The sequence below is a fragment of the Lonchura striata genome, chromosome 6 (genome assembly GCF_046129695.1).
Source record: "Lonchura striata isolate bLonStr1 chromosome 6, bLonStr1.mat, whole genome shotgun sequence".
In the NCBI taxonomy this organism is placed as follows: Eukaryota; Metazoa; Chordata; class Aves; order Passeriformes; family Estrildidae; genus Lonchura; species Lonchura striata.
The window spans coordinates 26,486,407-26,498,555 of NC_134608.1; the positions used below are offsets into that span (position 1 = coordinate 26,486,407).

The window sequence follows — 12,149 nt, forward strand, 5'->3', positions numbered from 1 at the left end:
AAATCATGGCTTTTTAAAGAACCTTGTTTCAGCAAAAATGAGGGTTCCTGAAAAACTTTGAAGAGTGAGAATCACCATAGAAACATAGACAGATATAAGGTACAAAAGAGCAGGACATAAGCCCTTGGGAACTTGACCTTAGGAGAAACCTAGGAAAAAAGTTTTCTCATGAAGAGCTCGAATAGAGAGACTTGAATTTCTAAGTAAAAAAATTCTTCCAGTATACTGGAAAGGAAGACTTTATCTATTATTTATGAATAACAGGACTGCATGAAAAATACCCATCCCTATCATCAGTTTCTTCTTCTGAATCAGTTGAGAGACCACCACATTCACATTATCAATGAGAATGGACTCCCTGTCTCCCTTATTTAAATTTTCAATGCAATTTCTCTGCAATTTCACTTCTGGTATTTCCTGAAGCATTTGATTCACCATCTGTAAATTTTAGATATCAACTTGAGGGGAGTCAATAAGCAAGTATTGTTAAGTCAAAGTCTAGAAGAATACTGCATATTACAAGTACTTGCACAGTCTGCCCACCTATGGATTTCCAAGTGCTAAGTTAAACACCACAGTTGTCAGTAAGTGGCAGGGAGTTCTGGCAATGAATCAAAATTACAATGGTAAGCACTTTGAGGCTACAACAGCACAATTGCTCCTTGCCATTACACAGACTATGTCTAAGAAAAGCTGCTCTTCAAATGCTGCGATATAGAAACACTGGCCTAATCTCCAAATATAAGCAGTTCCTAGGTAGGCAGAGCTCTTTCACCAAGATCATATCATCTTTGAACTTCCAGATTATTTTATTTTCTCCTTCTCTGGTAAGTGATGATGTTTATACCTCTATACATAATTGATGTCAACACAGGTCTGGAGCTGGCTGGAAAAAATGGATTGGAATTTCCAGTCTAAGCTTGTACATTGCATAGGTCCTGTGTAGTGTCTCAAGTGCACAGTTTGGTTAGATCACTTGCAAAATGATTTGATATAAGCATACTTTGTAGAAATTCACTTGGAAGAAGCCAAAGTAGTGGACAACTATATCTTGCTATTGTAAGGGGTTTATACATGTCTGCCTTAGTCTGACAGAGTAAAAAAATAAAATAGGGAGTAACTCACTGTTACAAAATCACTATGTTGCCATTGTTCAACTTCCTTCTCTTACAGATGAGTTTATTTTAAATGTTACATAGCCTAAACTTGGGCTCAAATCAAAACATAAGTTGAAGATTTCAGTCTATCCACAATGCCTATTTTCAGTACAGGTGAGGCCCAAAAAGTCCAATGAATACTAAGAGTTTACAAAGCAATAGCTGAAGGGTACAGGGTTATTAGTATTAATGTTATCAGTAGAAGTGTTGTTAATATGCAGTATAGACCTCTAAGTCTTTCAGCTGCAGCTGCTCAGGTTTTTACTTTTTGTGTAGTGCTTAGGAATTTTGGAACAGTTTATGGTATTTTGTTTCACATTGAAACAATATTCCATCCCGTTTAAAAATCAAAATGGAATTTTAGAATAAAGTGTATTTCTGAATTGTTCAGTAAACCAGTAAACCTGCTGAATGAACTGTGACTCCATAAAGTTTAGGAACTCATTTATTATGTTTGTAGATCAGACACTGCATTTATTCACAGAGTGAATCTCTCAAACTTAGCTTTCATTAGAGCTGCGGGGAGGCCCAGTCCTTCTCACTTTGCTTGAGAAGGTGAAGCTCAAGAAGATAATTAACCATGAAACAATGAGGAGGCTTGCTGGGTAACCACTAGTGTGAAAACAGTTACTCCTCACAAAGGAGGGGAAATTAGCTGGCTGGATAAAAAAGGAAGTGTCAGACAAGACTGAAAGGACTGCAAGTGTAAGTAGATAGCTCTCGCATCATTAATGCAATTTTTTAACATTTAAACATCACTGGTTTCTAAATTTAAATGCACTTATCTGCTATGTGTTAGGGGATATTAATATGCCATTTAAAAATAATTTTTCTTAAGCTTTCCATTTTCACATTTCACACTTTTAGTCATCCTTCCCACACATGAAAAAAGTCTCTGCCTCTAAGTATTGTATTCTTGTTTACAAAGTCGATGTAAACAGAGTGTTCTAAAAAGATTCTGTTTTCTCATTGTATTTTACAAACTCATTATTTTACATTAATACAGGTCTTTTTTATGAACAGAGTTTCTTTTGATTATACTGTTTCAGAGTAAAGACTTATGATATATCTTTCCTTTCAAAACTTCCTTTGACTTGAACAGTTTTCCCTGAAGCAGCCACATTTTTGGCAGAAATTCAGTTGTATGCTATGCCAAAAGAAATAGAATAAACAAACACTGCTTAACGCAGCTGGCTAGGTAATTTACATGTTACTGCACACACCAAACACGAAGACCTGTATATGGATTAGAGCTACAACAATGACACAATCTTATATAGAAGGAGAAATGGAACTCAGATCATTACTGCTCATGATTTACATTTTATTATTTAATGTGTATTATAGTATTACTATAGTACCTCTGATATAAATGTATGTGCATACTGAAATACTAAGTAGATGTATTTGTTATCATTTCTGTATGTTTTATAGAAAAACTATGCTAGAAATGTCTTGGTAAACTATTAAGTCGGTACATTTTTGAAAATTTTCTTCTGGTGAAAGCACATTACCTAAATGGCTGCATTACAGCTTTTGGAAATAGCAAAAACCCCTCCAAATAAAATGAAAACTCTAGACATTTTGTTTAACTTCTTCACTTGTCCATATAGGCCTCCAAATCTACAAGTTCATGTGCTTTCAAACAGCAACAGTCATTTTAGGTGAGATCAACAGTCCATTTAGCTGAGCCCATATCCTGCAGTGGCTGGTACTGAATGTTTATGGAAAAGTTAGAAAACCCTCAAACACATAAAAGGATATAGAAGTTGCCCTCCCAAATTTGAGAAGTCAGCCTGTGGGGACTTTCAGAGTTGGAACTTAATAAGCATTAATTGATGTCCTCTCCATTGATTTGTCTGATTACTTGGTGAATTCATTTGTATTTTTGCTATCCTCCACATCCTGTAGGAACAAATTTCATTTTTATTATTCACTCCATGAAAATAGTATTCCCTTTTGATAGTTTTAAATCTTCTGCCTGATAATTTTATTTGGTACTTTTTCCTACCTGTATTAAGAAAAAAGAGTAAATAATTGTACCTTAGTTATTTTCATTTCTTTTTAAAATTGTTTTTAATTATATTCCTGTCTGCTCAGCACTGATGCAGCTCCTAGAATATTCTTTAACAGTGAACATGAGATATTGACTATGCATGTACTTCCTGAAGATCATGCAAATATCTTTCCATAGTGGCATAAGTATTGTGGCCCTATCATCCAATATGGAAGGCCCTTGTAAGATGAAAAAACTGCAGTGCAAATTGTCAGAAAATAAGGTTTCTTCTTCTTTTTCTAAAAACTATTTTATCTGAGAACTCTTGGAAAAAAAGCATCTGAAGATTAGACTCAATTACACTCATATACTGTTCCTTGCAAAATTGGATTCATTAGATTTGCAGAGCAACAAGTCATGAAGTTAACTAAAAAAATCACAAGTTTGTGACTTTCATATTTCCCTTAACTGTAATTTTTAAAACAACCCTGGACTGAGTCATAGACTTACAATTAGTGGATATTAGATATCTAAATAAAACACTGACTTCATCCTGTAATTTGAACACAATGCATTGCAATGAGAGTCAGTGTCTGCTGAGCACTATTAAATATCTGACCCCGTACTTAAGTGCCTAAATAGAAAGTGAATTCTTTTGAAGACCTCTGTCCTTGAAAATGAAAACCTAACCATTTTATCTTTTATTTTTTAATGAGGTATTTTTGCTGTTTAAATGGTGTCTGACAGTTCTCTCAGCATAGGTGTGCTTTGGAAACAACATATTTCCAATTTCTGAATATTACTCATTTTCCAACTAAAATTGATTATTCCTGATAATTTGTCTGATTTGGCTGGAGTTATGAGTTTAAACTCCCCATCATTTTACAAAGCTGTGGCAAAACATGGCATCTGCCAGAGTGAGGGAAACGGTGGCATAATATAGCAGATTGGTGAAATGCAGGGAGTATTTCACCCTTGGATTGTTACCTTACACTTTTAGTTGTGACAGAAAGATTTGCAGTCTCTGAGGATGGAGTAGAGCACTCTGTTGAAAGACTTAAGTATATTTCTTTTTTTCTTTCTATTCACTCCAAAAACCTACCATTGCAGGTGACCACTCAGGAGACTCTCTCAAGAATATAACACAACATTTATCTGAATTTTGACTAACGTTGACTGGGTCTGGAATTTTTTTGCTGTGATCTGCTCAACAACAAGGGTTTTCCCAGCTTTGTTTTATCAGATCATCCAGACTCTGTGCACTCATAACTATGGCTGGTCCTCAAGAAAATTACTAGAAACACAGAATTTCTTGCAAGAATGTGGGATGTGTTACCTATCTTCAATTAAGATCAAGAAAAATCTAGACCTAGGATCAGCATCTGCGTAACTATATTTTAGATACTACAGATAATTGTTTCATGTTACAAATCAGACACAATGCAACCCAGAAGCTCAAAAACTTACACACTTCAAATAAGAGGGTGGTGCACCATATTTCAAACTCTAAAATCAAATATTCATTAACTTAAAAATTAAATATTTTAAGGAAGCACCAAAGTGAGCAAATGCATCTAATCAAGATGGTACTGTCATAGACTATATGAAAGATGTCCAACACAAAAACATAAGTCATTAAATAATTTGTAATAGCTAGATCTTGTAATAGGTGTTCAGGACTCTACAAGACGTAGTATGCCCTTCTCATCCAAATAAGTTAATCATCTCAGTACTTTTCTGTGCTAGACACTCCTGATGAAATTCTAAATTTTATGTAAGATTTTTAGCTAGTGCTCACAAAATTATGGCTGGTGATGAAATAAGAAACTTTTAGAATCCAAGTATTTTTTAGTGAACCTATCTAGCAAATAACTGAACAATGACAGAGTAATTTTTTGCCCCTGAAACAAGGTTTGTTTGTCTTTTTTAAGCTTAGAAAAAGTGTCATTCTATGAGTTGAAAAAATATTGCATCAGTGAAGTAAAAGTAGAGAAGTGGAGACACCATGCCTACCATTATGAAAAACTGTTTACTTTCCCAGAAAGCATCACATAAACAGATAAATAGAGTAAGAGAACAAAGATACAAAATCAGAAGCCATACTTTAACAATTTGTTTTTCCAAATGCATTATAAAGGAAACCAGGAGGTTGTCGGGTAAAAATCCTGAAAAACCATTTAAGCAAGCTCTTTACTGCCTAAGAAACAATCTTGTAGAAAGAAGTGCCTTTCTTTTTTACTCTTTTTCTTTTTTTTTCAAGTGAGCTGTCTCACCATTGCAGATTTTCCCAAGTCCTTGCAACTCTAATTAAAATGTGGTAATTGGTTATGTTACCTCAATTACCATGATGCATGGACATTGATACAAAGCGACACCAATTGAATCCCTTGGGTGTTATACCCCAAGGCCATCCCATTTATTGTGGCCTTATTATTTTCAATTATGTGGTTGGTTGTACAGCATACTTTCAAGCCAATACAGATGAAGGTTCCACTGGACTTTCAGTGCAATGTACACATAAGATGACTCAGAAGAAGAGAAATAAATTTTTTTTCATGAGGTGTAGTAGTGAACTTGGTGATCAGACAAATTAATATTTCAGACATTTTCAGGACAATGTGAGAATTAGGGCACCTTAACCCAAATCGCCTTAGCTCAAAATCTCCATTTTAAATGCATGAGTAATACTGTCCCTTCAATAATTAGCCTCCCCCTTGAATAAGAAAAGAAATTGTCTGCTCCATAAAACAGGTATGTTTCTCATTCAATGAAAGAGCATTCTGGATATAAAGCAGCTTCTCCACTCACCAAAAAAGGGAGGAATTGCAGCTAAAGTAAAATCCATTAGAAACTACAGGTTTTTTTCTCTTTCTCTGTGTCCCAAAAAAGTGAATTTCCATGGTCATCTCATTGTAGCTTTCTATACAGAGACATACCTGATCTGGGCAAGACATGCACAAATTGGAATCCTCTGTAGCAGCTGAAATAATCCATTCAGGTTAAACACATAATTTGCCTTGGGTATACCACTGTCTGAGCAAAAGTTTTAAAAAAGTTGTAGAAAACAACGTACATATTCACACTTTGACTTAATTTATGGGCACGACTATGAATGAATCTGTCCCAAAACCATTTTTTAATTTTTCAGTTTTTCAAATAGACTATATCTTCTAACGGAAAGTGCATAGTGAGATAAAGCTTCTCCAGCTGTCGAGTAGGAATTTTAGATGGCAATTTTGAGTTTAGTTAAATGAAGATTGCTATTGCTATTGCAATTGCCAGGCAGTATTCTTTTTCCTTTAAGATGATTGCTAGCAGGGTCTTGTTAGACAAGCTATAAGGCATCTGTGTAATCCTGAAGTTAAATTTAAGGTGATACATAACATTATATCAGCAAAATACGGAATGATAAATCTGGATGAAAAAAATTTACTAGGAAAAAAACAAATCAAAATAAAACAAAACAATAAAAAAAAAAAAAACCCAAACACAACACCAAAACAAACAGATGGGGGAGATAAAAACCTCTTTTGCTAAAACAAATTAGGACTGTTTCCAGTTTTCTGAGTTTTTTTTCATTTTATGAATACCTCATTCTATATAGCTAGATTGACCTACTGAGTCTAATCCTATTTCATCTTTCTGGAGCTTTTTTTTTTTCAATCTTATTGATAATTTCACATCCTATATAGAACTTTTTGTTTATGTGCTTTTACCTGACTGTAGGCACATGAAGTACATGTTAATAACTTGCTATTTGTAAACTTATGGTGTCCACTATTGCAAAAGTTGAGCAAAACTAAAAACTGCTGAAGACCAGTCCAAAATGAATGAAAACAATTCAAAAGAAATATAAAAGTTTTCTGTGGTTAATACAGCATACCTTTGCAATATTCTAAGTGGCCCAGATAAGTGACTGAATGTAAAAAGGGGCAGAAAGGGGACAAAGGAAAATCCCAGTACACAATTAGAAAACAGTAGAAGATGAAAGTGACTCTTGCACTGAGGCTATACAATCATCTGGGGTATCTTATTTACTGTCAACAAGTCAGATGCCATGAATGAGTCAGACACCATCAGGCTATAAAAACATCTCATTTGTTTTCATAAATTACAGTATTTTGTGGGCAACCACAAAGACAGACTTGTTACCAAGGGATACAGTTTGTGTGCCAAGACTGGCACACCATCAAATACAGAGATATGGTAGCAGAAGAAATGGTTGTGGTACCTACCCAAGAAATGCTGAGGAACTGAATGAAAAGGAAGGTTAGAACATGCCAGCTCAGGCAAGGAAAGTCAAAGAAACATGAATCCTGCAGTGGCTGGAGCATATTTAAATGTTAAGAATATGGATAGTTTTATCAGGAAGAGAAACTTGTAGATACTGACATACTAAAGGAAGCATTGTTATAAAGCAGCCTGAGATAAGATGTTCCAAAACAAAACAGTCCACAGTGAAAATTAGATGAGCATCATGAGCAGCCATCTAAATGGCTGCTATTTCTTAGCAGAAAGAATGATACACCCCTCAACCAGAGAAAGTCAGCTCAGCCCAGCAAATAACTCCAGATCACCTCAGGCAAAGTGGGAACAAAGCAGCAGGTACCTTGTGAAGTTCCAAGCCTCCAGATACCAAGTGAGATTCTGTACTCATATCCTCACCATGCCTCAACTCCTGATCGATTGCAATCCCAAACAGAAACACAAGACTCCATTCCTGCTGCAAGAGCAGCACCAAGCTCTAATTAGCTTGTAGCAGTTTATTTAGAGCAACTGCTTCCATACAGCCACTGCTCACATGCAAGAGAGGATAATATGCATTCATTACAGTAACTTGGACCTCTGTCAGCACTCTCTAACATATCTCACAAATGCAATTTCTTTCTATTCCAAGTTAAAGAGGAGATATACGTTTGCTAAAAAAAAAAAAACAAAACAAAACAAAAAAAACCCTGCTAATTTGTGGTACTTTACCTTTAAGATAACACAGTTGGAATGCAGTTCACTCACTCTTGGGCTGTTACAGACCCAACAATACTCAGCCTCTAACAAAAAAAATCAGGATTTTGAGAGCTGTTTTTTGGTTTGGATGTTGCCTAAATACTGCACATACTTATTTTTGAAGCTCCAAAGTTTAGCTCTTCTGCTGCTGGTAAGATCATTAAACATTTTGGGTAGCACTAACCAAATTTATTAGAGCTATTGCTGCAACACATTAGTAATATGACAAAAATATTCCTAAAATGGAATTATCACAAAAATATAAGCAGCGTTTCTCAAGAAAAACCTTCTGCTACTATATTTTCTTTCTTTATAAATATTTTCTATTCCTCAGCCTTATATTTATCTTCTAACCTATTCACTTGCCCAGCCTATTTCATTGATGAATTCTTTTACTTCTGTTCTCATGTTTTGCTCTCCCAGACTCATTACTGTCAAAACTCTCTGCAACTGTTGAGATGGCATTAGTCTTTTATTTCTTAACTTTCCTCTCAATTAAATATATTGTTTCAAACTCCTACCTACAATTTCCATAAAGCTTCTTTCTGGATCCTCACTAATTCTGGTTCTTCCTCTAATTCCACTGAAATTTCTGTAATATTTTCTCACAATCTCAATTGTCTTCACTTTTTACGTGGCCAGTTGACTAATCCCATGCTTATAAAACCAACACTAACACTACATCTGCTTTTCAGGGATGACTTATTTCCATGCTGCCTCATACCGAGACCATTTTGACTTGTCCTAACCATCTGTTCAAACCTCTTCCTTCAAGTCCCATTTCTATATCAATACCTAAAGAAAAAGAGCCAATAAAACAAACTAGCAGAGGAGCATTCCTATGTTATAAGTTTTGAAAAAGGCAGACAAGCAACATTATAGTCACCTGCACGAGTTCACTTGTCCACAGCATCCTTCTCACTAACTCACCATTTCTTAGGCTGTTTAGACTAATAACATTTTCACTCGGGCAGGAACTGATACAGATTCTAAACATGCCTTATGTATCTTCATACAGTATGACCCTAACTGAACCAGAGAAAAGAAACTTAAAAAGAAAGAAGTCAAATGTAGTATTTCACTGTTAGTCAGATAATTGCTAAGGATGTGTCTAGATTTTTTCCTTTGCTTTGCTTGCTATAAACCTAAAAATTATATGACTTATTCCCAAATCTCACCAAGACTCTTCAGTATATGAACTACATAGGAACTACATACACTGCTTTCAGTGTAGCTGCAATATACAGACTTCAGCAGTGTGATAGTTGCACAAAACATGCTGAGCCAATTCATCCGTTACAGTCAATGGTGTTACAGTAGGGATTATTTTATTCCCTCTGCTTTTTAATATAGTTTTATGCTGTAGAAAACCAATCTAATTCATGCCACTTAATGGATAGTTTAAGCAGAGTGCTATTTTGCCTCTTAGGAATCATTTCCCTGAGATAAAAGCAAATTACTACATTTTACTTATATTCAAATAACAGAGGATTGTATATTAATCACACATCCATGGCATTCTATGTGAAATAGACATCTACTGCTGGGATGCTGATTAAAACCAGTCTTAGTTACACAGGAAATTATTTTTCTAAAATACACTTACAATCAGTGAAATATGTCTCTGGGCCCAGTTCTGCTAGTACTGAACAACTTAGCACCAGGAGGGGATTGTTTTTTTTTTACTGGGTGGGATCAGATATGATGAGACTAAATATCCAGAAAATACAATATGTATGTGTGAGTTTAGATTATTAAACAATGTTGTCCATACAATACTCTGTGAAAAAAATGAAGATTCACTTGTAGACAGTAAAGATTAAGAATGGCATCCTTGTCAGAAGAAAGCACTCGGAGATGGGTATGTTTTTCTCGTGCTGAAAAAGTGTTTCTTGTGAAGAATGAAATCCCATGAGACCTTTTTAAAGCAAGCATCACTCACCGAGTCTTTTTCCGATCGCTTCTGTAGCCTGGTTTGCCAATGGACAGCTTGCATGACAATGGCTTCCCACCTTCTCTCAAGGTTCACGATTATCAACTGCATGGACTGGTGATCTGCATTTAGGTTGCAGGTCTCTTGATCATCCAGGAGGTGCTGGCATAATCGCAGCACAGAGGCTACCCCACGGCGCCTCTGCTTGATCTCAGAGCACAGAGACTGAAGGACAGACAAACAGCAGATGTCAGCATGGAATACTTTGCAAACTAAAACATTAAATTTTATCTGATATTTAGTGGTGCGCAATCTCTGTCCTGCAATATTTTTTCCAGGTCTTCCATAAATTCCCGTGCTTCTGTTAAAGCTTAGTGTTTTATTTTCAGATAAATGCAGTCCTAACCTTAATAGCACAGACAGACTAACACTGTCAGTCTTATTCAAACAAATGCCATACATAGCTAACTGTCCCTATAATGCTGAAAGTTTTATGGTGTAGACTCGTTTATTCTTCCTTTCCTTTTCATTCAACTGGGTCACATCTGAAATTAGTTACCCTGACAGTAATCAGCTTCAGAAATTCTACAGAAAATAAGAGGGAAAAATTGTAGTCATGCAATGAGAATATGTATATTTTTAGAAAAAAACAATAGAAATTATGGATCTTATGTGCCCTGTCACAGATGAAACATTACAGAAGGAGAAAATTCAGTATAAAATTGTTTACAGATGTTTTTTGTTATCATAAAATATTTTCAGGGTAGTTCCATATTCAAGTAAATGTAGGAAAATTGTGACAATTGTATCATCCCTGAAAAGGAGTTATTCACTGCATTTATTTCATATACTGATTCAGTCTGACATAAACTGGACAATGGGAGACAATTGCTAAGCCCTAATATCCTGGCTTGATGGGAGTCAGGATATGTTGGTTCTCCACAAACCTCTAAGAAACTGTACTGAGAATCTTGTTGAGCAGCAGAATAAATAATATATACTACATGCGAGAACTAGAGTGAGGTCTACCACCTGGAAGCAGTTAATGGCATGGGGTGCTTCCAAGCATGATTTTATCCATGATTATACTCTACTGTCACTGAACAGAAAACCAGGATTTTTTTAACTCAGAACAAATTTTAATAATAACATCTATGAAGCTGGGGTACAGAAGGCAGAAATTCACGTGAGGATGACTGCTTCAGCCCAGGTTCTGAGATCCTTTACTTTTATAACATTGCGCAGCTCAAGTATTCAATAATTATCATAGGGCTGTGCTACTCCTGAATTTAACAGGACTGTGCTCTACACATGGGAGCTTTCCGGATAATTTAAATTGTAACTTGCTAACATCTGTTTCCCTCTGTGGGACACCACAGATGAAAGTCCATGACACCATGAGAAAATTTGAACTATCACCTTTTTTGATGACAGGGTTTTTGCCTCTAAACTTCCAATTCATAATAAGAAGGAAGTCAAAAAAAAAACCCACTACATGTCTCAAAGCTGTTCAGAAGTGTTAACTGATAAAACACCAGGATCATCTTTCTTAATTTTACTAGCAAAACAAAAACATTCCATAGAAAAGTGAATTCCAGTTCCAGTTTTTGTCACTGTTTTTTTTTAAAAATTGAAATTTATAATTAGAAATGTCATAACTCAATGGAGTATTTTGCTGCTGTTCTTGATCAATAATATTAAGCTGAAAGTGTGAACCAAAAGGTTGCTATATACATCTAAAAACATGTATCTTTTCTTTGCATAGGGATAGTGTACAAAACACAGGGATTTATTTTAAAGCCTTCAAGAGAAATAATGATTAACATAGCTGAATTACTAATCTACTTTCACTAGCACAATTGGGCCATCCTAACAGATTGCTTATTAATCAACAAGGGTAAACAAGGCAATGCAATCTCATTTAAAGCTGAAGTTTTAATGCCTAAAAGTATTTGTGTTCAAAATGTTATTCCCGATAAGCCTTCATTAGAAGACATCTTAAAATGATAAAGTACATTTCATTGTAAAGTACACTTAATACAGTAGCAGGTGGACATTT

The 12,149-nt window shown here is 35.2% G+C and overlaps 1 protein-coding gene across 4 annotated transcripts in view; it reads right to left on the minus strand.

The window, feature by feature from the left end:
- AKAP6 (A-kinase anchoring protein 6) overlaps positions 1-12,149 on the minus strand; it is a 256,721-nt gene that overhangs the window by 17,208 nt on the left and 227,364 nt on the right. For all 4 annotated transcript variants that reach the window (XM_031504984.2, XM_031504983.2, XM_021542661.3 and 1 more), the window contains exon 12: positions 10,100-10,315. In XM_031504984.2, coding sequence (XP_031360844.2) covers positions 10,100-10,315 — 216 coding nt within the window. The remainder of the gene's footprint in view (positions 1-10,099; positions 10,316-12,149) is intronic.